The sequence below is a fragment of the Carassius gibelio genome, chromosome A18 (assembly GCF_023724105.1).
Source record: "Carassius gibelio isolate Cgi1373 ecotype wild population from Czech Republic chromosome A18, carGib1.2-hapl.c, whole genome shotgun sequence".
NCBI lineage: Eukaryota > Metazoa > Chordata > Actinopteri > Cypriniformes > Cyprinidae > Carassius > Carassius gibelio.
In genome coordinates, this window is record NC_068388.1 from 3076186 (window position 1) to 3104047 (window position 27862).

At 37.9% G+C, this 27862-nt stretch overlaps 1 protein-coding gene and 1 long non-coding RNA gene across 4 annotated transcripts; both read left to right on the forward strand.

The window, feature by feature from the left end:
• Positions 1–3914: 3914 nt before the first annotated feature.
• On the forward strand, positions 3915–9415 carry LOC127934214 (SLIT and NTRK-like protein 3). Its single transcript, XM_052531448.1, has 2 exons — positions 3915–4233; positions 5118–9415. The coding sequence occupies exon 2, from the start codon at positions 5167–5169 to the stop codon at positions 7780–7782; it is 2616 nt and encodes an 871-aa protein (XP_052387408.1). The 5' UTR covers positions 3915–4233; positions 5118–5166; the 3' UTR covers positions 7783–9415.
• Positions 9416–22597: 13182 nt separating this feature from the next.
• LOC127934233 (uncharacterized) lies at positions 22598–25650 on the forward strand. Of its 3 annotated transcripts, XR_008147728.1 has the most exons (5): positions 22598–22844; positions 23578–23677; positions 24678–24793; positions 24912–24996; positions 25505–25650. It is a non-coding gene; the product is annotated as an uncharacterized LOC127934233 (long non-coding RNA). The 3 variants fall into 3 exon arrangements; XR_008147727.1 differs by lacking the exon at positions 22598–22844 and having other exon boundaries at positions 23488–23677; XR_008147726.1 differs by lacking the exons at positions 22598–22844; positions 23578–23677 and having other exon boundaries at positions 24178–24793.
• The last annotated feature ends 2212 nt before the right edge of the window (positions 25651–27862 follow it).

Here is a 27862-nt window from a genome sequence, read left to right on the forward strand (position 1 = left end):
CACAAGAAAATATGATTGACTGGCAGTTTTACACACTGCTGCACACCAACCCAGATGCGCTCTTAAACCTTCTCTTCACTCACCCCATCATTCTCTCTCTCCTCTTCTTTTTCTTGCAGACGTTAATCCACCTTGTGCCATCATGACTAATACTAACCAGCCAATCAGAAGAGCCCTCTAGGTGCGGCTTCATGTTGCATGCATCAGTGCATTGGGAAAGGTGAGCAAAGTAAAAATGTTTCCCATTGACCCTGTGGTTTTGGGTTCCTTTTAGTTGCCATAGGCTTACTCTTAAATCTTAACTCACTAGTTTACTTATCTTTACTGTGAGTGTGCTTTGTGCTTGCACTGCATTTACATTCAGATCCAGTCCAGGGAAGGCATACAAATTTATAACAGTGGTTATTTTTTATTTATTTTTTTTTTCACTCTGAGATCAAGAACTATGATTAAAAACATAATAAATATAGATTTATTTATTTATTTGGGTCATTTAGGTACTAAAATGTACTTTTAAGGCACTAATTGTTAGAAGTATGATCTGTGTTTCCTCTTTTGTTGTGTTTTGGTTTTGCCTTGTGACCTAGTTTTCCTGAGTTGTCTTATCTGTCATTAAATTCACCTGTGTTTTAACTCATTAGTTCCTTGTTTGCTTTGTGTACCTAAACCTTCAGTTCTCCCTCAGTATTTGTCAGTTCTAGTTTGCGATTGTGTTTGGTAGTTTTTGTTCCTGTTCTCCAGTGAGTTTGATATTAAACAAGTGCTCCTGAACTATTCTTCTTTGTTGTGCAAGTTATCATACTACCATACAGTAACAGAAGAACTGACCACAAGCAGTAATATTATTAGCAGCGTTTTTCACTAATTTGCTTGTTTTTAATCTCTTATTTCTTCCCATGGACCAGTCCAACTTTTCTGCTTGGAGCAGGGAGAGGGTGTGCTGGAAAACCACACATGGTTTGGTTGGTTTTTACCATACCTACCTGAGCAGGTGTTTGAAGGCACACCTTTCAGTGGACGGTCCTAAAGAGGATTCTGCTGCTTTTGTGGATGCTGGTGAACAACAATTCTCCTTTCACCATTGGCCCTGTGGAGGATGACTTTGCCACTACCCCCACTCCATTACCACTACAGACCAGCCATCACCGACTGGCGTACAATGCGACAGGGTTGTTGCTTTTGCCCACCACAGATCTTAAAGACCGGTCTTCCGAGATTGATGAGCCCCGACCGAGGTATAGGTTGGATGGAGTCATTACCCCGGAGCTCACTTCACATCATCTGTCTGAACAGCTGCGCGAACCAGCAACTCCACAGATTATGAGGGAGGGTTAGTGGAGATAGATGGCTTAGAGAAAATCCCCCCACACTCCCACCACTGTGAGTGAGTTGAACCTGGCCTCTGGAGCTTATTATGAGGAACTTAAGGATATTTTTGAGAAGAAGCTTATAGACTGAATTGTAGAGATTATTCCCAGTTCCCCTGAATCTCCAGAATGTCCCTACTGGTTCTGCCCAGCTCCTGTTCTCATGTGTTCCTTCCCAGCCTCCCTCTACCACCTCCTCAATCAGCCAGTTCCTCAGCCCCGCCTCCGCTGCTGTCCTTCAGCCCCTCTGCATCTGTCTCTCCAGGTTCCTTCATCCCTCCGGCTCTACCTTGGTCAGACATTGACCTGCCTGTGCCTTTGGCTCCGTCTGGATCTGCTTCACCCCCAGCTCCACCTTTATCCTCAGTTCCACTGGCTCAGCCTCTGTCAGCTCTACCTCCGTCTCCAGTACCATCTGCGCTGCATGGGCTCATCGGCACCACCTGGGTCCCCTTCAGTGGTGGTCGGTCATCCCCAGGGTGTTGGCTACCATCATATAGACATTTCTATTTAACTTGTATTAAAACTTGTCAAGAATAAATTACACAATAACACAGATCTGTGCAACATAAAAATGTTCATTGGTAGCCATGCTGCTGTTTTTAAATAGAGTAAACTGGCAATGTTTCAATCTGGAAAAATGTATTATTTTTACAATCCATTTCATATGACTAATATTCTAATCAATATTTTATATAATAAAAACAATTACATAAGCTTACTTGAAATCAGAGTTGACTGGCATAACAGATTTTATTTAATCGTTAATAGCCAAAATGATAGTCATGGTAATTATACAGTTTAGCTGTAATAATAATCATCATCATCATCATCATCATCATCATCATCATCATCATCATCATCATCATCGTCATCATCATCATCGCAAGCCTTAATGCAATATTTATAGTCCTTGAACAATCCAATTAAGCATGACTCATGAAAACAATCTTGTGTAAATTTATTTAAACAACCTATGCTCCAAACACTTTAAAATAACTTTAATTAAGCAACTGAAAACTTGATCTATGTTAAATATGAACAAATCAGTAGTTCAAGTACATTCAAAACATATAGCGAAGACCAAGGTTAGTTATTAAAAGGGATTTAACATAACTTAGCGATAAGATTTCCAGTCCAAACGTTTTTAAAGTACAAACTGTCTTGTGTAGACAGTGGCAAGTTATCCTTTTATTATTATTATTATTATAGGTTTTTACAATTTTAATAATAAAATTTAATTAAAATTTAATTTAATAATTTTTTTGGGCAGGGAAATAAATGAGAAAATGCTCCATAGTTTTTTAGTAGCTAAGACTATAATATAGCCTACTGTACCGTGTGTACCGAACCTGAACTATATACACAAATCTACCTTTTGCAATAAATATTCATAGTATAAAAGTGTGAATGCTTAGCCCAGGTCTTCCATTTAATTCAAAGTTAAATTACATATCAATTTGAATCTATAATAAAGATCTCCTTAGCATTATTTAAAGTAATAAGGTTTTTGTGTTATTAATAAATCGTATTACAGCGTGTTACCCATAACCTCTCCCTCATTTCCATGTAAATTTGCAGAGTAAAGGTATCCTGTCATCGCCCCTGCCCACGCGCAGAGCTCGATTGCCCGCTGCAGGCAGAGCGCGGGAAGACAGGACGCGGGAAGCGCGTGGAGAAGCAGCTGTCTTCACTGCAGATAAAACCAAACTAAATTTATTCATAAGAAAAATACAATTGTTTTATTGGACAGTGTCCTTGTTTTAATGTGTAAAGCCAAGGAACCTCGGACTCGCATTTCAACGAATGTAGTGACATTTTTTTAAATTAATTAAAGATGATAAACTGTTTAAAATGGGAATGTGGCACCCAACGCCTCAAAAGAGTTCACAGATGAAGCTCAGAGTTAAATAGCATGTGGCATGTACATCTGAACATAAATCGGAGATGAGATCGCCCTATAACATAACATTACATCGCTGACGAAGAAAGAGAGACAGAGAGAGAGAGAGAGCGAGCGCGAGGGAGAGAACACACGGTTGCGGGCGCGCTCCCGGTGCGGCAGTCAGCGCGAACTCAACAGCTCGTGCCTCCTCCATCCCAACCCTCTCCGCCAACGCCGTCTCTCCAATCTCTGCCCTCTCCCTCCCTGCTCGCTTTTCTTAAAGCTCATTTCCGTGACGATCCGAAGCTCTTCTCCGGCACGATGAGAGACGCGAGCAGCGCAGCAGTGGGACAACCCGAACCGAACCGCTCGAAGCGGAACTGAGCTGCATAACTGAACGAACCGGCGTCATAAACAAACCTGTATTAAAAAGAATAAGAAGAAGATTTCTTTCAAATCACGTCTTCATCTTCTATCTTCTTGGTCTTAGAGAGAGAGAGAGACCGAAAGAGAGGGAGAGAGATCGGGAAAAGGCACAGGAAATCTTTGAACTCGTCTTATTTCGGATGCTCCGGTGAAAAAAAAAAAAAAAAAAAAAAAGGTTTTTTTTTTTTCGTTTCAGACTTTTTGGAGATGGGAGAATGTAATGGGTGATCCAAAGAGTAATCTCTGTATTTAATACACTTATGCATTGATTTGTTTCTGATGTAACTGCGCAGAATGCTATACAAATCACCCAGTTTTAATATTATTTTTGTTAAAAGAAAATCCAAGTTATATCTAAAGTGCAAGTTAAATATTAAGTTTAACGCTGATATTTAAAATACGGAGATTTTCTAATTATTTTAATTCCGATGCATGCTTTTTATTGTATTTTTATTTGTACATTTATTATTTTCTTTGTAGACAGCCATCGGAGGCAGTCTGGGACCACCCGTCTCCAAACCCTGGAGATGTAAAGTTGGACACCACTAAAACCGAGTAGGTATTCGCTGCTTTATCGCTTGGGAATGGAATGACGTTGGAATTGATTGCTAAAGCCAGGACACAGAGGGGTGGGAGGAAAATACAAAGTGCGCTATTCATGGAAAATTGCAGTTTCTTCTGGACGGAAAACAAGGATCTTTCGAGGGTTTTTGATCCCTTTTTCCCTTTTTCAGAGTGTAGCACACCCAGCAGCATTTGGCTCTGAATTTCTTCACTGATTTGCTGATAACATCTGCTCTAATTAAGTGCATCCAGACTCTTGAAAGCAAATAACCATCGTTACGCATTAAAGGTCTGATTGGCGTTTTGGCGACAGTCTTGGGATGCACCTGTCATAGTTTTATTTATTTTTATTATTTTTTTATGTTAAGTGGATACAGCGGTTGATTCGATTTAAATATAGATTTATTTTTATTTCATGTTTTATTGATCTAATGTTTGAGATTTGCATGAAAGCGATATTTATTAAAAAAAAACATGACAAAAGTAATATTTCTCCAAATGTCTCTTGTTCTGCACTGTGTTTGTACTGTATGTGTGTGACAGATGTAGAAGAATACAAACTGAACTGTTTGTAATGGTTATATGATTTAAACAATTTCGATTTGGTTTGTTTCATTCTGTGGTTAAAAACATTAGTGGTGATTATGCCCTTGAATCCTTTTTTGGGATTAGTGTAAGCGATCATCGAATGAAAGATGTCAAATCCATGATAATGCATGATCTTTATCGTAAACATGTCATGATGTGGAAGAGGAGGTGTTTTTTTTGTGTGTGTGTGTAGTTCATTGTACAAAATGCTCAAAGCATTGCAACTGACACTCGCTGTCTGAACCTTCTCATCTGATTTTTTTTCTCTCTCTGTGTTTTTTTGGCAGTGCTGTGAAGTGGCTCTCAGCCTTAACTTCATCAGGACTCGGTGGAAGGATGCTGTGGTTTACCCTGCTAAGCACAATAGCTTTAGGATGGACTACGCCGATCCCTCTGTTGGATGAGTCGGAAGAAATAGATGAGCCTTGCTTTGACCCTTGCTACTGTGAAGTCAAGGAGGGTATTTTCCACGTCCACTGCGACAGCAAAGGATTTACAAATGTCAGCCAGATCTCCCAGACTTGGACGAGACCCTTTAAACTCAATCTGCAGAGGAACTCCATGCGCAGGCTGTATTTTAATAGCTTTTTGCACCTCAATAATGCTGTGTCACTCAATCTGGGGAATAATGCACTACAGGACATACATGTGGGCGCGTTCAATGGCCTGAGCATCTTAAAAAAACTATTTCTGCATGAAAACAAACTGGAGGTGTTCAGGAATGACACTTTTATGGGGCTGGAGAGTCTTGAGTATCTTCAGGCGGATTACAACGTCATCAAGAGAATAGAGAGTGGGGCGTTTCGGAACCTGCACAAACTCAGAGTACTTATTTTGAACGACAATTTGATACCCGTGCTACCCAATTTATTATTCAGGTCTGTATCTCTCACGCACCTTGACTTACGTGGCAACCGCTTAAGAATTCTACCCTATAAAGGGACGCTGGAATACATCGGTCGCAGCTTGATGGAGATTCAGCTAGAGGAAAATCCATGGAACTGTGTTTGTGACATTGTGCAGCTCAAAACCTGGCTGGAGCGCATCCCCTACACAGCACTGGTGGGCGACATTACGTGTGAATACCCTTTTCATTTACACGGTAAGGATCTTCGTGAGATCAAGAGAAGTGAACTCTGTCCCTTACTTTCTGAAGCAGAGCTGGAGGCCAAACATGGCATTCCCAGATTACCGTTTAATAATGAAAATGTCTGGCCCACCAAGCCTTCTTCTATGTTGTCATCTTTTCATAACACAGCCTCCTCAGTAGAGTACAGAGAGAGACACGTAAAGCCGACTAAACGGTTCAGACCCACAAAAACACCACCCACTCCTCGTAGCATTTACCCAGGACAGAATCAGCCTCCAGTCGCTGCCTACCAAACCAGACCCCCTATACCAATCATTTGCCCCACAGGGTGCATGTGCAATTTACACATTACTGACTTGGGCCTCACTGTCAATTGCAAAGAGAAAGGGTTTCACAACATTTCTGAGCTGCTACCACGACCACTCAACGCCAAGAAACTCTATCTAAGTGGGAATTTGATTCAGAAAATTTACAGGTCGGATTTTTGGAACTTCTCTAGCTTGGATTTATTGCACTTGGGTAACAATCGGATATCATATGTTCAAGAAGGCGCCTTTATGAACCTACCTAATTTGAAAAGTTTATACTTGAATGGCAACGACATTGAAAGGCTCACCCCTGGCATGTTTCGTGGTCTGCAGGCACTTAGTTACCTGTATTTCGAGTACAACGTCATTCGAGAGATCCAACCGGCGGCCTTCAGCCTCATGCCAAACTTGCAGTTGGTTTTTCTCAATGACAACCTGCTGCGCACCCTGCCCATGGATACATTTGCTGGCACCTCCCTGGCTAGGCTCAACCTGCGCAACAACTACTTTCTCTACCTTCCAGTGAGCGGAGTCCTGGAGCATCTCCACTCCATCGTTCAAATCGACCTTCACCAGAACCCTTGGGACTGCTCTTGCGACATTATCCCGCTCAAGCAGTGGATTGAGAAGCTCAGCTCCGTCATTGTTGTGGGGGAAGTGACCTGCAAGACCCCGGAATACGCTCTTGGCAAGGATCTGCGCACCCTGGAGGCTGAGGTCATATGCCCTGAGTTGAAATTCACAGCTTCTTCTCCAGTCCTGCCCAATGAAATGACGGCCACCAGCGGCTCAGACTTAGGAGAAGCGCCAACAGCGGGAGCTGTTCCGCTCTCTGTAATGATTCTCAGCCTACTGATTCTCTTCATCTCCTCTGTGTTTGTGGCAGCCGGTCTCTTCGCATTCGTCCTACGGAGGCGAAAAAAACTTCCCTTCAGGAAGCGTCAGGAGGTGGACCTTACGGGCATTCAAATGCAGTGCAAGATCTTTGAAGAAAGACAAACTGGCTCACCTGAGAAGCCACCCGGTCACATCTATGACTACATCCCCCATCCCGTTACTCAAATGTGTAACAATCCAATTTACAAACCACGAGAAGGAGAGATCGAGGGCGAGCAATTTACAGAAACCAAGGAAAATAACAGTAATTATCGAACACTTCTGGAAAAAGAGAAGGAATGGACGATGGCTGTGTCCAATTCCCAGCTCAACACCATTGTCACCATCAATCAGTCAGGTGACATGGCAGGATTTCACGAAAATGGAGTGCTTTGCCCTACTGTGATTGACAGCCAGAGACCAACCCCTACAGTGGGTTTTGTAGACTGCCTGTACACCACCGTCCCCAAATTAAAGGACATGCACGTTGCACATTCACATCCACCCGGAATGCAATACCCTGATTTACAACAAGACGCCAGATTAAAAGAAACATTACTTTTCACTGCAGGGAAAGGATTCCCTGAGCATACCCAAAGTGAATACCTTGAATTAAGGGCAAAACTCCAAACCAAGCCGGATTACCTCGAAGTCTTGGAGAAATCATATAGATTCTAATTAAATTGAAAACAATATTACACAAACTCTCTCACTCCACACCCACAAAGAATATGTATCAAAAAAGAAGCATGACAAAATTATGTGTTTCACACACTTACACATACACACACTGACACACATTTCCCCCAAGTTGCTTTTGGAGGAAAGGCCATACTCAGATTCTTCAATGAAGTGCCTTTTTTTCAGAGTAGCCAGCAATGTTACCACCCATTATTTTTGTATGGAGCAGATTTGTTGTTGAACCTCTGGAGCGCCTGGCACAGTTAGTAGAATATTTGCAGATTGCTGCATGCATTGGACTGCAGAAGGAGGTTATCGATCATAAACTTCACCTGCTATAGAGATACAGCGACGTATTACCCCGTTGAGTGGTCTATTTCATTTTCTATACAACAAAAGACAGAATTCTATCTCAAGGACGCACCGGAGGATCAATATTTGTGAATATCTAATAACACTTCAAGATTTTATGGAGTTCAGCGCACTTTCTTAAGAAAATTGCTTCTGGATACTATCACTAACAGCTTTTTAGGAAGCACTTTTAATGTTTTCTCTCTCTCACAAAGATTTGACAAAGTTACAAATGTGCATATATTTATTCTGTAATTTCAGTGAAAGATTTAATTGTAAAGGTAATGTTAAATCAATGTATAGTGATTATGCGTCTGGTATAGCCTTCTTAATAAAAATACAAAGTCTTAAATCAAATAAAAAGGGTACCAATGCATACTGTTTGTGAGAAATAGACTTGACATATTGGTATGGCGCTTCAAATGACAAATTATAAAATGCACATTAACCTATCAAGGTCTTATTGCTGCTAGAAGAGACAGATTGAGACAGACTGATGTTCCTGCCTGTGTGCATGTGTCATTGATGGGTTTGGACTAGAAAAGGAGACCTTGGATTAGATTTGAGTCTTTCTGTAAGGTATGTTGTTATACCTTGTCCACTGCTTACTAAATTACACAACATTTGAGATGAATATTTCATGCAATGTCACTTTTACATGTGTCCACAAGAGGGAGAAAGAGAGACACAACCATGTCTGTGAATGGACAAAGTTGATGTTTGTTTATTTGAAGGAAAACGCCACTTATATATTTCAGGTATGATATACAACTCTGTGTAACATATGGCATTTGAACATAAGTTATGCTTCTATGTGTGTTGGGGGTCATTTTAATGTTGATGCATTACTCATACTAGAAAGTGATCTGTCCAACAAAAACTGATTTTCTACTCCCCTTTGAGAACAACATGGATATTTTTTAAACCAAATATTTGATGTCTGTTTGTCTATGCCAGTTCTATCCATAACCATTAACTACAAACATTGAAATACAGTTAATCTTATATCGCGTATCAATATTTATCCTGAGGTTGTCTGGGATGATGGAAAGTCTTTTTTTCTGTTTTTATTATTATTATTATTATTATTATTATTTTATTATTATTATTATTATTATTTTTATTATTATTATGTTTTTAATCGTTGATTTGACTAGCGTAGCTTCTGTTTCCTCTGTTCAATACCCACCAAGATTTTTATTTATATTTTGTCCCTACATTCATCATTTAACCAGCCTGTTTTGTCAATTTCAATAAATTTTGCTTGTTCCATATTTAACAGCAATCCCTTTTGTGCAAATTTACTTCACAATAATAATGTGTCCAAACATAGATCCTTTGTCAAAAAAAAAAAAAAAAACCTGCAAGTGCTATTTCACAATTCTTAACTGGGTCTTTTTCTTTCTTTCATGTATTCTTTCAGAGCTTGTTTGACTCATTCTTATGTAGAATGAGAGGTGTAACTGTTGTAAGTGAAGTTGCCATACATAGATTGTTGGGTGATAGCTAATTTGGATTCTTCACTTGTGATGAAGAACCGCTCAGGGGACAGTAATCGTCATAGGGACAGTGTCACCTTGGATTACATCTAGGTTGTCCTTTTGTCTCTATATTTCAAAGTAATGATCTTACTTTATTTTTTGCTAAAGGGTAGTGAAGCTAATGATGTTTGATGTTAGTGTTAACAGAGTTCATTTTTTGAATGAATGATGTTGCTAAGGGTTGACCAGCATTATTATTACATCAGCTATTCTTGTTTTGGCTACGATTCATTGTATTGTTGTTGTTTTAAATGGCCTATCTTTATGACATCAAATTATTTATAAGGAGACATTTGGTTCCAAAAACAAAACTTAGTTGTATGATTGTAGTCACATATCCAGCCCAGATCACATTGTCTGTTTGCTACTATGATATGCAGGTTTTTGCTGTAAAAGCTTGCATCCGTGTTTATTTGTGGTTTTCCCACGTCTTGTCATCTTGTCATTACCCTAAATTTAATCTTGGCTTGTTAAATCTGTGCTTGATAAATGACCAGTTGATTGGGGTTTATGTAATCTATACTTGAATTATGTCCACAAACTTGTAGCTCATTTGTAGTATTGAGTGATTTCCTACAACAACATCATTGTTTTGTTTTTTGGCTTGGTCCTGGCGAACCATCGAATCTTTTGCTCGCTTCCTTTTTGCTGTGGGGGGTTTTGTTGCAATGCATTATGGGAGATGGATCACTGAATCTGTGTTTCACTTAGTTTCTTCATCATCTTGATAGTTTGTTCTTGGGCTTTTCAAAGGACTTAATTAGCTAAAAATGATCAAAACCCAAGGAGGTGAATTGAGGGGGAAAATTAAAAAGGAAACGGGAGGAAGAAAGAGCTGAATTTAAACAGGCCAAGTGTCAGATCTTCTGGAATGTGAAAAAACTGAAACTGGATTTTGGAGTTGTTAGAGTGCAATTTATTGAAGACTTTCAATCGATATTAAATAAGCAAGCATGCTTGGGTTAGTATGACTTATCATATTTCTGGTACTCCAGAAAGTTTTTGAACACATTAAAAATGTCTGAATGCCATTGCATTAGATGCAAAATATTAAAGCAGGTTGCATCTAAGATCAAATGAAATTCCTCAGTGTCTTTTAATAAGCTGGTGTTTTGATGATTTTTAGTGGGTATATGCAGAATAGTCACATGAACATGAACTTTTCGGGGCTCAAGTGTCTTTTCTGGGGTCTCTGTATACCTGTGTAGATGGATGTTTTTCATTAGTCTACCAAGTATTTGCTAGCTTTTTGAAAGATGTTGACAGAATAGTGAAGATGGCTTCAGAGCCCGAGGGAATGGGGAATGTTTAAGGTGCTGAAATTACTTTGCATGTGAATGGAATTGAAATGAACTCCTTAGAATTGTACTGTTTTGAAGTCTGATTTTAAATTAGAATGTGGAACTGCCAAAATTATTAATTTTAAGTCTTTCATTTTCCGTTAACAAATAACATTCATTTCCTCTGAATTATGAACTGAGAGCTGGAACGTATCCCATTATACAGTATTAATAATGCACATTACTTCAGTGTAAGTTAATTGCGGGAGTCAGTTTTTGTGTTATTTACTATACATGAAAACTATTTTTTTCTTTTTCTTTTATAAATATGTGTATGTATTTAATTACCCATTGTTTCTGTGCAGAGGCACAGTAATTGAGAGCTGATAGAGATCAAACCTCCCCGTGGAGAATCTGTTCACATGTCACGTCTATGCATGTGTGAGTTCAGTTTAAAAGAGGAAAAAGACAGTAAGAGGGAGACGGAGAATTGAATACCATGCTTGTGAAAAATATCTCCCCGAATTTTATTACAATTGCAAGTATTGTGTTAGACAGCATTGTGTTCGGGCTGATGTTTAGGTGTGAGCAGGCAGCAGTTTTCTCTTTCTTCTTTTGTCTCGTGGTTTTCTTTGCAGCTCGTTCATGTAGGACAAAGAATGAGAGCAGATAGATAAATTGAGAGAAGTGGGGGTGTTGTCTGCGTGTACTGTATCTGCAGTGGCATAAAACTATTCACTTTGTGGGATTCTGCTGCTGTTACAGGGCAGATATTACTGATGCTTTGCAATCATAATTTTTTTATTATTATTTATTTTATAATCATGCTCACACCATCCAATATGTACAGTAGATTAATTTGTTTCTTCAAGGGAACAGATTTGGAGAAATGTAGCATTCCATCTCTTGCTCACTAATGGATCATCTGCAGTGAATGGGTGCCGTCAGAATGAGAGACCAGCTGATAAATACATCATAAAATCCATCAAGGTTTTTTTTTTTTCTTTTTTTTTTTTTTGAGTTAGGGTTAGGTTAGAGTGGGTTAGGGTTAGAGTTAGAGTTAGGGTTTTGCCTAAAATATGAGTTCTCTATCCATAATACTGCTGTCTCCAGATTAAAAGTTCTAAAAGTCTTGTCTGAATCAAGAGAGAAATATGCACAAATCAAGCATCAAGTGAAAACAGTCCAAAAAAGCTCTAAACAAATATGGCTTTAGATTTTGATATTTGATATTTTGATCTTTAGACTTTTTGTTGGAGTAAGTGTTATTGTGTATTATGAGCTTGCATTTTGGCTAGAAAAGTGATGGGTCAAAGTTTATATGCCTTGATGGATTTGTTTCTTACAAGCATGCCGCTTTTGACTTCACAGGATGTTAATTGATGGACTGTATTGGTGTGGATTACTTGTGGATTATTGTAATGTTTTTATTAGCTGTTTGGACTCTCATTCTGACGGCACCCATTTACCGCAGAGGATCCATTACTGAACAAGTGGTGCAATGCTGCATATCTCCAAATCTGTGGAAGAAATAAACTCATCTACATCTTGGATATCCCGAGGGGGAGAAAATGTTCTCATTTTTGGGTTAACTATGCCTGTACTACAACTTAAATCTATAGCTAGACAGACAGATGCTCATTTGTGAGAGATGAGATGGTGGCTATTCCTGGAAATGTTGGAAGAGTTGGAAACAAACTCTGATTATATTACCAAGTTATCTTATGCTATAATGCATCAGAGAGGCTTGTATGAATGCTGGAAAGAGGTTGCTGTGTACTGTATTGTAGCAGGCAGTTAACTTTCTTTTGGCTCTCCGAGCTATTAGAATGCACCTCAGAACGGTACAGACACAGCTGAGTGTATCGATCCAAACCGGCAGCGCTTGCCACCGCTCGATAGAAATATCTTTGCAAGCACCTGATCGTGACTCTCTCTGTCTGTGTGTGTGTGTGTGTGTGTGTGTGTTCTTTCCTGTGATGTAAGTTGCATCTGTGCATATGGAAACGTTGAGCTGGTGTATGTGCGATTTATTCCACTGTTTTATTTTTAGAATGTATTCATGAGTGGGTTAATGATGGCAGTTTTGCATAAGCAAGGTCACTTACATCATTTCTCACTGGGTGATGAAACCCACATCAATCAATGAGGCATTTACTGATTTAATACCAGCAAACCCTTTCATACCTGCTTAATGCAAATCAGAGCATTGTTTGTTTACATTTGCATGTGACAGCAGCACGTCAAGGCATTATTAATGACTACACCTCTGACATTGACTTCATCTAGACTGTTAATATACAGCCGTTGCACAAAGACAAAGTGTTGTGTGCATGTGTGTTTTGTATGCACTTGTGTTTTTACATTGTTTGGAGCACATTTGGTATTGTTTACAGAAACAACTTGCAATGACAGTTTACATTTCCATGTAATCATTTAGCAGGCGCTTTTATCCAAAGCGGCTTACAAATGAGAAGAGCAAATAGAAGCAATTCAGACCAATAGGAGGGCAACAGTATACACTTGCTGTAACAAGTCTCAAACTAGTCTAGCACAGTTTAGTCTCCCAAAGCCAGACCTTAAGACAGATGACTAAATGTCTGGAAATCATGGCAGCTTTCATTGGACAAGGTTGACATGTCAAACAACCAATCACAGTCTGTTTTGTTCAGTGTCACATTTCGGGGCGTGGGAATGTCGTCACAATAACAGACCGGTGTGTACAACTCTGACATATTTTAAAGATTCTATGCCGCAAGCTTTAAATATTTCACATACTTTTGAAAATCCATCGTTTAGTTGATCCTGATAAGAGCTCGTCATTACAGTTTTAAACATAGCGGCTTTCTTTTGTGAAGGGTTTGGCACCACAGTATCTTTGTTTCCAGGCGGAACGTTAAAGAACGCGACACACACATCTCGTGGAAATCCTGTAGAATTCAACCAATCCAATGAAGACTTGGACACTCATGAAGTGTTTTCACTTTTGTGTCCCATGCATATGCATTAGATGTTTAGCCAACGGTCCTTAATAGGACATGACGTCTGATGCTGAGACTAAGCACAGTGCACATACCAGTTTCTTCCTTCTTTTTTCCCCCCAAAAAAGAGACAAATAGAATAAGAATATTTTAGCATTAGTTAGTCAAGTTCTGATGAAAAAGATGTGTCTTTAGATGCTTTTTGAAGATGGCCAAAGACTCAAATTGCGATCGTAGGCAGGTAATTCTACCAGCTTGAAACAGCCCAGGTAAAGATCTGTGTGATTTTTGCCTATTTGGGATGGTTCCACGAGGCATTGTTCACTTGCAGAACACACGCTTCTGGAGGGCGCATAAGTCTGAACTAGCGAGTTAAGGCACTTTGGTGCGGAGCCAGGGGTTGTCTTGTAGGCAAACATTCATGCCTTGAATTTGATGCTAGCGGCTGCCGGCAGCCAGTGTAAACTGATGAAGAGAGGTGTGACGTGCACTCTCTTTGGCTCATTGAAGACCACTCTTGCCGCAGCATTCTGTTTATGTTTAAGTTGGTGGATGGACCTTCTTTTTTTTTTTTTTTTTTTTTAAAGAATGGTGATTCCCATATAAACATGCCCATATTTCAACCTAAAATCAAAAGAAACAATAGCATACAATTGTATTTTATTTCATATTATTCATATTATGTTATTCATATTATATAAATGTATAGTCATGGCATTATATGTAATGTGTACGCATGGTGTGTGTGTTGCAGTTCAGTAAGTGACTGGATCATAATATTAAGGAGCTGCTTAATTAAATATTTTTGTTCAATTATGATGATGTAATCAGTTCTGGTTCAGCCTAAGCCATTCAGACCTTATTGATGTTGCATTCTGTGTTTGCTTGATTTATACAGTGCAACCAGTTCTGCTCTAAAAACTAGCAGGTTAATTAACAGAAAGACACTCATATTTCATCTGGTTCATATTTACTCTCATTATTACCTTCATAAAAGCTCTTCCAGAGGAAAATGTTATTGCACTTTCAAATCTCAGCAGACGTACTGGAGATGTCAGTTATGTTTTATGTCTAGGGGTATTTCTTAGAATATCAGAGGAGCAGGTGACTTGAGCGAAAATGTCCATTTGCTCTACATTTAATCTCGCTGATGTACAGGACAGTAGAGATATTAAAGTAATATTCTCATTTCTGCTATTTCTTTCCCACAGGTTGATCTAAAATGACTTATAATGTGTAAATGGCTTCTCTTTTGTGAACATTAGGCTTCTCCAGCTGCCACTACTGTGACGTCAAAAGGTTTTTTTTCTTTCCAGTGTGCTTTCTTTTACATTGTAATCAAGCACTGAAGCAGAAAACACTATGCAAACAAGAAGCTGAATAGTTGTTTTCTGTCTTCAAACTCTAAAACATTCTTGTCCATTTTTAGCGTGGACTTCATCCATGTGAAGTGTACAAACAGAATTCTCTAAATGGATGTTGTGCACTTACAGTCAAGGGTGTTTCCAGAGCTCTCTGGTTCTGAAGCACTTGCAGGAAAGATCTGTTATTGTATTGCAGATGATCAGTCAGACTGAACGTGGCTCTTTATACTGAGCGCTTTAGATGTTCTTTCTCATAATGCAAAAACAATGATTTCTAAACTAAATTAAATGTGAAATTCTGCTGCTGTTTTGGAGTTTAGGTCATACTTTTCAATTTGAGAAACACTTTTATTTGTTTTATTTGTTTAGGTATATAAAATCAAGATATGATGTTTTCATTTATTTAATAACAAATTCAATGTGATTTTTGTGCACATAAGTTTTACAGTGTTCATGAAAAGTATTTGGAACTTAAATTGTATGAATGTCATTGCATTAGATAATAAAATATTAAAATGCAAAAAAATGTTTTTCATAATTAATAATCTAATACAATGAAATCCATGCATTAAGAAAAATAGGTGCAAACAGTCTGAATGAATGATTTCCTTTGACAATGTCGCAGATTATATATATTTATTAATTTTATTTTTCATTCACAGTATGTTGTTTTCCCAACACAGTTGGTGTAAATGGGAGCAGAGATCAGGCGTGAGACTGCAGCTGTCTGTCAGGTTATGTCATGTATGACTGAATTTGCCCCCCGTCCATTCGAATCGGGCCAGTGACTCATTTCTGCAATAACTGCAATAATGATGACCTTTCATAAATGGCAAAAATATATCTTTGAAGTAATGCTTTGATGGAGTTTTTAAAGGATAATAGTGAATAGTAGTGTGCGTTTTTGGCACACTGATATTATTTTAATAGAAATTAAGCATATTTTGCTTCCAATTTGTATTGGCAGCAAAATAAAATGTAATCTGTTTTTTGTTTGTTTACAAACGTTTACAATTCTGAAGGATATGTGCTTAAATATCATACAAATTATGTTAAAATGCAGAAAAAAGCAAAGCCATACACTACACAGAAAATGTTTTTTGATAATAAGTTTTTTCACTGAACTTAAGTTACTATAGAGAGTCTTGGTTTAATTCTAAACAGAATTGATAGAAATAAACTCTTTCTCACAATTCAAAGTTTACATCTCACTATTCTGACTTGCATCTGGCGTTGTGCAAGTACTTTTATCAGGCTTGCATTAATTAATCTTTATATCTTATATCTCAATTTATAATAATATATATGTTTATATTTTGCAATTGTGAGGAATAATGTCACAATTGTGAGTTATAAACACAGAACTGCAAAAAAGAATAAAAATATGTGAGAAATAAACTCAGAATTCTGACTTTCTCGCATTTGTGAGACGTGAGAATTTATTTATTTGTATTTTTTGTCAGCATTTGATTTTAAAGACATTTGTTTGCAATCTTGTGTTAGGTCTATACTTGGTGTCCAAAATGTGTCCTGAACCAAAACCAGTAGAGTGGCCCAGATCCAGCTCACTTCCTCTGGCTCTGTCTGAGGGCTGAAAGGATCAGTGTGTGGACAGTGAGTGCATCTGTCTGCGGTGATTCATGACTCCAGGCCTTCCCTTCTGACAGCCTTCCTCTGCCATTTCTCTCCATCTCCTTCTCTGTCTTTATCCTGACAGCAAGACTTTCTGAGCGTGCCTTGACACAGCACACCAACATTTCTGAAGCAGTCTCTGGTCGTGAGGTCAGCCAGACACCCACCGATCCTGCCGTGCTCTGCCTGCCTGATCAGCCTCCATCGGCTCCAACCGCTCCTGTGTGTGTGAGGTGTATGCGTGTGTTTAAGTGTGTTTAACTCACCATCTGCTTTTCTCTTCCCGTAGTTTTCCGCACTTGCCTTTCATTTCAAGAGAATCCCTTTTTTCACAGCATTTTTCATGTGGGATCCCTTTGATATGTGTGTGTGTTTACACAAATCTGTCTCAGCACACGCTTTTTTCTTTTTCTTTCTTTTTTTACTCTTGGGGACACATATAGCTGAAATATCTGCTGTGTGTGTGTGTGTGTGCGTGTATATATATATATATATACACTCACCTAAAGGATTATATATATATATATATATATATATATATATATATATATATATATATATATATATATACGCTCACCTAAAGGATTATTATGAACACCATACTAATACTATGTTTGACGCCCTTTCGCCTTCAGAACTGCCTTAATTCTACGTGGCATTGATTCAACAAGGTGCTGAAAGCATTCTTTAGAAATGTTGGCCCATATTGATAGGATAGCATCTTGCAGTTGATGGAGATTTGTGTGATGCACATCCACGAAGCTCCCGTTCCACCACATCCCAAAGATGCTCTGTTGGGTTGAGATCTGGTGACTGTGGGGGCCATTTTATTACAGTGAACTCATTGTCATGTTCAAGAAACCAATTTGAAATGATTCAAGCTTTTTGACATGATGCATTATCCTGCTGGAAGTAGCCATTAGAGGATGGGTACATGGTGGTCATAAAGGGATGGACATGGTCAGAAACAATGCTCAGGTAGGTTGTGGCCTTTAAACGATGCCCAATTGGCACTAAGGGGCCTAAAGTGTGCCAAGAAAACATCCCCCACACCATTATGCCAACACCACCAGCCTGCACAGTGGTAACAAGGCATGATGGATCCATGTTCTCATTCTGTTTACGCCAAATTACGACTCTACCATCTGAATGTCTCAACAGAAATCGAGACCTGTAAGACCAGTCAACATTTTTCCAGTCTTCAACTGTCCAATTTTGGTGAGCTTGAGCCTCTTTTTCCTATTTCCTATTTATTTGAGTGGTACCCGGTGGGGTCTTCTGCTGTTGTAGCCCATCCGCCTCAAGGTTGTGCGTGTTGTGGCTTCACAAATGCTTTGCTGCATACCTCGGTTGTAACGACTGGTTATTTCAGTCAAAGTTGCTCTTCTATCAGCTTGAATCAGTCGGCCCATTCACCTCTGACCTCTAGCATCAACAAGGCTTTTTCTCCCACAGGACTGCCGCATACTGGATGTTTTTCCCTTTTCACACCATTCTTTGTAAACCCTAGAAATGGTTGTGGGTGAAAATCCCAGTAACTGAGCAGATTGTGAAATACTCAGACCGGCCCGTCTGGCACCAACAACCATGCCACACTCAAAATTGCTTATATAAAATAAAATGGGAAAAAAAGAATAAACTAACAGTTGAATGAAAGATGACATGTAGTAGTGATCATGTTGATAATTAAGAGGCTTTAGAAATTTTCATATCAAACATTATACAGTAGGCTTTATAGGGTTAAAAAGCAGTTTTCGAGGGCAATACTGTAAACACTGAAATTACAAATAAAAGAATAGATCTGATGACATATTTTCCATTTTTGGTGCATCTGTACTTCCATTCTTCTTGAAAAGCATTGGTTGTAACTGCTGCATGTAGTTGACTGATCATGAGTGCAGTGCTGTGCATTTGTGTGTCATTTCATGTGAATGAACGTATGCAGTCTCCTCTCTCGCTCTCTTTTCATCTCTCTCCCTCTCTCTCTCTCTCTCTCTCTCTCTCTTGCTCAAGAAAAGCAAAGAAATGTTGCTCTTTGATCCACCTCCGCCCTGCTGGTTTGTGGCTGTTTCTTTGATTTTTCAGTCTCTGAGGTTTTTGTCTGCATGCATGTCTGTGTGTATATATACAATGCATGAAACTAATGGTTTATCCTACTTTCAAAGGACTATAGGGAATGTGATATATAAACTGAGGCATGGTGAAAGCAGCACAGGGTGGGTGGCTCTCTGGAGCTGGAGGCCTGACCTTGTAAAGTCAATTTGTAGTGATAAAGTGACCAGAAGTCATTCGGTATCAAACAGAGTTAGCGATCTGAGGCGACGTGAGTGACAGCAACCATTGGCGAAGTGACATTGTTCTACTTTATGTTAAGGAACAAATATGGAAGGGACAATAATAAGGAAGAGCTAACAAGAAATGATCCTGATACAAGCACTAGCAGAATTCTGATTCAAGAGTTTATTTTCATCTCCTAAAGAGTAATAATTTAACAATTTAAAATATACAATATTTTGCATGGAACACAAAATGAGAAGATTGTCATTAAGTCATAAACGTCATTGTCATTAAGTCATTTGGTTTGTAAAAAAAAGTGGTTGATCTGTGTATATTTTACTCCAGATTTAGATGAGGTGACTTGGTCACTGCAGAAAGTAATAATATGGATTATGGACTTGTATTTTAGCTGAAAAAGAAACAGTTTGCTTTTTCATTTTTGGTTGAACTATTCCTTTAAGGAGTTTGACATCATATCCAGTTGCTTGTATTCATTCAGCCAAAAATAGGTTTGCATGCTTCAGATAGACTCATCTGCCCTTTATTTCTTGTTTATTATGTAGTCTTTCATCTATTCTTGAAAATGCATCCTTCGGTTTTTCTGACCTCTTCTCGTTCTTCTCTGTTCCTGTCCTTTGTGCGTAATGCTTATGTCCTGTTCAGTGTAAGATGGGCCGCACTGAAGTGGGTCACCATAGACTCTGAGGACATAAGAACGAACTGCTCTCAAAGCAGTGTGTGTGAGTCACATCTAAGTGACAAACAGAAGACGCTGCACCACAAATCATTAGAAGACACGACTACGGCATCATCTCTCAGCTCATACGTGTGGCACGACCACTTGTGTGTCCCAGTGTGAGCAGAGATATGAAGATATTGATCCGGTGTTTTCAGAAGCAGGCCCGTGCACACATAGACATCAAAGGGGGCTTGAGTAGGCTACCTGTACTTTTTTCATGAGATAAAGTGCCCTTTTTCTAGGGAGTTAAATATATATTTAAAAAATATATATATGTATTTTGTATAAATGAGTATATGTATAGATGTGTGGGTGTTTCTATTTGTGCACAACTTACAAAAAAAAAAAAAATTGAAGGATCAGGTTGGGTCAGGAAATGTCTTTCTCCCCTCCGCGTCTCCGTAGCACAGCAGTGTAACACACATTGTTCAGCACATCACATCGTATGAAATGATATGGGGGGCAGAAATGTATATATTTATATCATTTCATATAGTTAATCAGTATCAAAAAAGTACTTATTATTTTTTCCACCAAAAATAAGCATGATTACTAATGTGATATTGTTTTATTACATCAGTTCAATAAACACAAATTTAATATTAAGACACTAACTGTCCTGAATCCGGTCTACTAACTTTCGTTCACTCACCACCAGAGGTCACCCGCTTACTACATGGACACTCACACTATACAAACTGTTCCGCTATACCGTGCACTACATTACCCATTATCCATTGCACTGATTGCACACAGCTGTAGACAATCACAAGCTCACCTGAAAGCTATTACATACACTATATAACACCCACCAAGAGTCAGCTGAAATTGCCGAGTATTGTTCTGCATGTTTCAATCTCCTATTAGCTGCTTTACTGAGCCATTCCGTGTTTTTTGATCATTGCCTGTTTATCTTGAATTAACCGTTTGCCTTTCTGTTTCAGACTGTGTTTGCACCTCGCCTGGACTATTGCCCTTGTTATTGGATTTCACCTCGTGTCTAGCCCTCTGGATGTTGTTTGCTGATTAGGGTCTCCACTCATGTCTGTCCTTGGATTATTCTTGTGTCTTGCCCATACCATACCTGTTTGCCATTGTTTGACCTTCCTGCATTTTGACAATATTTATAAATAAATGCTTGCACTTGGATCTGCTCGCCTCACGTCTCGTCAGCTCCGTTACACTTACGTTTTAGAAACAATATTGACTTTTGCTCTATTTCCCCAAAAAGTCTCTGAGCAACATGATGCTATTTTGTTCCTGAATGAATCAACCATTTAAATGATTCGGTTCTGTCACAATTGCTCACTGATTAAGTTACTTGCTGCCACCTGCTGGCGGTTTTTCATTTCACATTTCACAAGTGTCTTTTCCTTTCTTTTTTTTAGAATTTCAAACCTCAGTATTCAGCGTTTTGTTTAAAATATCAAATTTGACTTGATGCAAAATATGATGCAAAATTTTAGAAAAAAGGGGATTTATAAAAGTAAAAATGCCCATAAACGGTACAAAATAAGTTTAAACTTATTGGAAAAGATTAATTTCTATCACTGCTTTGAACTGATCACGACACAGAATATGAAGAATATCAGAAACTTTAGGAGTCAGCTGTCCGCGTTAGTACTTAAGACATATTGAGCATCGCGTTAGTTCAGTCAGGCCATGTTAGTCATGCTTGCATCCGCCAACAGTCAGCTGTTTCTGACGTGTACCAATCCAGTCTTGACACTAATCACACGCGGTCTATTTAAATGCCCATTCTTCAGTGTCTCTTCCATCACATCGCTGCTTGCAATTAACTCCCTCCTCCAACCCCAACTCCACCAACTGAACCTGTAATCTGATCTAACTTTGTTCTTTCTTTACAGTCTCTTCTCTGGAAGCAGTCTCTATCACATTTCGTTCACTACTCATGTAATTGTGAATTGTAATTATGTATGCATATAATGGTTATGTTCTGTTCCCCAGGGGGGTTTGTCTTGCTGCTCTCCCCGCTCTGTCCAAGCAGGGCTGCAGGGACAGGTGTGTGGAGCATTGCCCAGAACATAACCATACCGCCAACACTAACTGCATGCAATATAATTATCATAAATAAACTTGACGGAAGTGGTCCTGATTGAACTGCACAATAGCACATTCAGCAATTATCGTTATCGATAACCCCCAAACCCCCCCATAAAAAAAAATAATAAAATAAAATAAAAATAATAATATATATGTATATATACACACCCTTATTATATTTAATGTTTTGTTTAGAAAAAAAAGTTAAATAAATATGAGAAGTCCCCCCCCCCAGAACCTTTGAGAACGGGATGATGCTGCTTTTGAACCAATGATTTAGCCAGCGATGCTCACTGAGTGCAAACATCCGAGACAACTGTTTTTTGTTGTTATTGTTTGTTTGTGTGTTTAAATTTTTACATTTGAATGTACTTTTTATATACATTTTGATCACAAATTTTCAGAAAATGAGAAATGTTTTAGTTTATTGTATCCATTATATGAGGCTATTCATATTCATAAAATCATTATACATTCCATAATTTCATTAAAATGTAATTTCCACAAATTATTAGACTAAAACATATCAGAAATGGTATTTAAGTGTTAAGTTGTTTTTGTTGTTATTATAATTATTATCAACCCATTCTCACTCCAAAGGCGTCAAAAACCGAAGCATGGTCAAGCGCCCCTAGCGTCACTTTTATGACGCCAAATGTGCCTCTCGGCGTCGACTATCGAAGCACTACGACCTTCATTGCTTTCAGTGGGAAACTTTTGGCGTCAGAATTCGACACGAGGACATGAGATGTTTATCGCTATGAAATCACGTTCAAGAAGTCTCATTCAGCACACATCGCGCGATACTTGCTATCAGTTCCACAGTTTGGGTGAGTAGTCGTATATACGCTCTTTTAATGCCTTTTATCAAATGTATTCTGTCTTCTTTATTAATCAGATTAGTGCCATATGTTTAATCGCTGTATTATATCGGTCATCCGCGGCTGTCTTTGAGTTTCATTGCGTTTAAATAAATGAACACAGCTGCTAATTAGTGTGATTAAACTCTATCTGTCACGTGACGTGCCATAGACCTTTGATCCGTTTTATATTATTATTAATTTCAGGATCAATGATGTAAGTTGTATTTGTAGTAAAATCATGGTAATCACGACACAATAGTAATAAATGAAATGTGAAGTTAAAACACAGTAAATGGGACATTAGTAACTGTAACTGTAGTTTTACTATGATATATTAATAATCAATACAACAATACAATAATCACCAAACCAGCTATGTTTGTATCACTGTAATGTTAGTGTTTTTATGTGCTTTTATATGACAGATATCACAGTAATCATGTGTTCTGTACCATGCTTTTAATACCTTTAAATGTGAATCCAAAAAAAAAAAAAATCAAATTAAAAATAAATAATAAAACATGTATTTTTCCATCTTGCAGTTCATTCATATCAGTTTATATATATATATATATATATATATATATATATATATATATATATATATATATATAAATATTTTGCTCACAGATCATTATTAACATTCTGTATATAATTCAATTTTATTTTCTCTCCCCTTTTTTATTATTTTTATTTTTAGCTGAAAAGACGTAAAGGCAGTCAGCCCAGTGGTGTTTCTGGAGAGGGATTCCTTCAGAAATGGAGAAGACAGAAAGCTGCGGAGGCAGATATTTGCAGCAGTAAGTCTGTGATAGTTTGTCTCTTTTATCAAAAATTCCTGCTGTTATAATTTGTACAGCATTTGTTGTTTCTTAAACTGTTGCACTGTCCAAATACCCACACTTGCCATCTTTTCACTTGACCACTTGATTACTTATTTGAAGTCTTTCCTGTATTTGGCCTAGTGTTCGAGTGAGCATGATGACCACGAGTGTGTGTCGAACTTTTCATGACCTGATGACTGTGTTTCCCAATCCTGATCCTGGAGAACCCCAGCACTGCACGGTTTTGGTGTCTCTCTTATCTGCCTTGGAGTCTTCACTGATGAGCTGATGAGTTGAATCAGGTGTGTTTGATCAGGGAGACATCTCAAATGTGCAGTGTTGGGGTTCTCCAGGACCAGGATTGGGAGCCACTGCCTTATGGGACACTTATGTGTTTAAAGAGATTTTTAATATCTAATTATCAATATTTCACATACTGTACATTAGACAGCTTTCCATGACCTCTTGTGAGATCTCGGCAAAAAGTCTGACGATTTATTCCAAAACATGATGCATGATGGGATACACTAAGCTTTGTATAGTGCTCCGGAGCAGTATTGGAGAGGTTTAGTGTGTGTTAAGGACGCTGTGCTTTGGCATTATTAAGACCGGGGACAGTCTTGTGCACACACTGTCACGTACACACACTCTCAAGTGGCCAAGACTGCAAGTGTGGGTATCTGGACAGGGTCAAAGTCTTAAAAATGATCCCTAAACACATCACAGTCTTAATAATCCAGTTTAACACTTGTATGATATTGTACAAGCCCCAGGACGGTCTCATCTGACACTATCAAAAGAATTCATATGACTATAGCTTGTTATTAATTACTTGCTTTCAATAATGGATTCATTTAACATTTAATTATACAGCATCTTTACAGAGGTGTAATGTACAAGCTGCACGTAATTAATAATATGTCCTTCCTTCTGTCTTACAGGATTTTTTCCAGATAATGCTGTTCTTCTTTTTCAGGTCTAAAATATCGAGCTCAACAGCTATTTTAAGAGCCAACCCTCACAAACCTTCCTAAAACCTAAAAGAGCTATTACTGAGTCTCAGCGAATCTTGCCATGATCAGCTCTTCCCAGGTACATTTGTTTACTCCAAAAATGCTCTGGTCTGAATCTTACTTTAAATTAACTTAATTATGTTTAATGAGCAATATTAATTGCACAGAGAGTAAGTAGAGATTATCTTGTTTCACAGAAGAGAAGGAAGACCAAGGAAATGATTTGCTCAGGATGAGGAATGAAGATGGCCATCTTGAGCTCAAACAAACAGAAGTCCTCTGGTATGTGTGTGTTGAAGCAATGTTATACAACATTTTATGATGATCTCTCACAGAACTGGTCATGTCAGCCTTGATTTCGTTTTATACTATTACAATTACAGCATGTTAGCAAAGTGTGACTGGACATTTTTAATATTATGTTTTTAAAAACACACCACCTGTTTTATTAGCAGACAAGTGTCATGAAATTGGTTTAGTTGATATAAACACCAATTGACATTATTTCATTGTTTTGTAAATGTTATGTTATTAATTGTGAATTGATAGTTGATTGGTTTGAAGCCAGGCCTTACACTGCACAGACTAAAACACGTTTGTGAGAGAAGTCAGGAACTTTGCAGAAAGATTCTAGAGGAAAAAAACACATTTACTGCAACAACAGATGAATTCTAGAGTCTCTGAGAACTACACATGCTAATGAAGTCTCATGAGCAAGACCTTTGCTTCTGTAACTTTTTCTTAATTCTTGCAGAATGACATATTTATTGCAGTATTTTTATTTGTACAGATGATCTCATCAGCCAAATGAGGGGTTTTGACCAAGTGATGCTCTTGAAAGGAGTGAAAGAAGAGGATGTGGTAAATTGTCTTCAGAGAAAAGCTTCTCAAAAGATCTTAAAACAGCTTGAAGAATGGTAAGTGTACAGTACTACAAGGGTCATAGTTACTCACCCTGCTAAAACCACACAGAACATAAGCTGCGCTCTCTGTCCATTAAACAACTTCTTCTGCATTGTTTTAGGGATCTTAGGACTGAGAGATCCTCTGGCTGAGAACAAGCTACACCTCATCAGTGCTGGACATCAACCACAAACTGTTTCCAGACACGAGAGAAGAAGATCACGATGGGGAGATGAAACCAGTTTAGATGTGATGATGGGAATCATTATTTTCTGAAACAGTATCACATGTCTTATATGTATCACATGATCTGTATCACAGTTGACTGGATGGGACTGTGACTTTTAAGGACATTTCATCACTCATCTGTGTGAACTGATTTATATATGAGGTTAATGTATCTTTGATGATAATTATTTTCATTGAATCTTATTTGTCTTGATGCTACTTTATCAACTTTATAGTCTATGCTTCAATAAAATGAAAATGCTGAATATTGTGTTCTGAAGATTCTTGGTAAATACATCATTTTACTAGGTAGGCTCATATGTGTTTATTTTAGACTTGGAAAAACGACATATTAATTATTGGGATTATTTTTTTATTTAAGACATGAACATTTTTGATCGGATTAATAACATCTGGGACATCAGTACACCAGAAAGTAATTTTTTTATATTTTAGTAACAAATATGCACATTTTTTGTGAAATACAGGGAGTTACAAGATTAATTATTCTGCATTACAAGATGGTGCCATGGGCTTTATTGTTACAAGCACTTGACGGATAACTGAGAATGTAGCAGGAATGATCAACGTGGATCTTGTACTGCATTAAAACCAAGAGCAGGCACATTACTGATGTCCAGCACATGAGGAGCAAGATACGGGGGTGAGGAGGACATTTTTACACTGATTTCGGCTAATTAGTTATATATAATGCTAATATATATATATATATATATATATATATATATATATATATATATATATATATATATAAATTAATATTCTTAGCACTGCATGAATTTGTCCTTGTGTAATAGTGAAGTATCACAATGTGTATACATTGTCCTTGATTACTGCTTTACAGTGGGGAATAGATAATGGCAAGTTGTTGCAGGTTCATCCATTATATTTCTTGCCATTTACTTCAAAAATCAAAGAAATAATCTATTATTTTCATTATTAAATCATTTCTTTATAATTTTTCCATGTTTCATCAGATGGCCTCACAATGTCCTGTCAAAAGGTATAATAGCCATGATGAATAGAATAGAAAACAGAGGACTGTGAAAACTGTCAGATATAAATGTGACTCAGCTCAGTTTGTTGTTCATAATGAGGATAATACATATATGTAGGTTTTACTGCCCTGCTACCCCCAGGGGCCCAGTAGCACCCCCCGGAAGAGCCCAAAACTGTACATTTCAAATGGCTGTAAATCAGAGTCCAATTAACATATCAAAGAGAAAATGGGCAGGATTATTACTTATGCTATGCTGATAAAATAATGTTGAGCTCAGTTTTCAGAAATAAGTGGAAAGCTGGCATAAAAGCATTTTAAATATTGCTCACTGTAAAATACCACATTTCAGCCTGCCTCTCAAATATATCATAGAGGTTTGCACAATAAACATATTTAGATATCCAGTTTACCTTAAAATAAATAATTTATTTAGTTTCGTTAATAAAAAGTTTTAAACTACATTACCCACAAGCCTCCGTCATTCTATCTATGCAAAGGCAACACTAGGGGGCTGTTTTTGTAGTTCATTGAAGTTATGCTTAGGGTTAGGATTAGGATCTCGCTAAAGATTTTTCTCAAGATAGCAACACTTCATTGTTGACTTAATATATTACTAATGTGATGATAGGAGCAAAACATACTTTTTAACATGATGCGCTGTTTAATATGGGTTAAAAGATAGTCCAACCACAGACTGTCCTGAAAAGTCATAGCCAATGGCATCTAAGCTGAGCAGCAGCGTCACACTTCCTTATCCATGTATGACAGATGTCTTTCGTTTTTCGGCTGAAAGGATAGATTCGGTTAACAATAGATTAAGCTTGCTACTTATTAGATTCTGTTTTATTAACGTCTTCACCTTCCTCCGTTGTTCAGCTTGACAAAAATTGGGCAATATTGATGTGCACATGCCCAGCAGTCGCAGTTGTATCCAACAGATAGATTCCTCTCATTAAATATAAGACACATTTTTAAGATTTGTATTTTTTTTTTTGA

Coding starts and splice junctions, on each gene's coding strand:
- LOC127934214 (XM_052531448.1), top strand. CDS start 5,167: ATGCTGTGGTTTACCCTGCTAAGCACAATAGCTTTAGGATGGACTACG.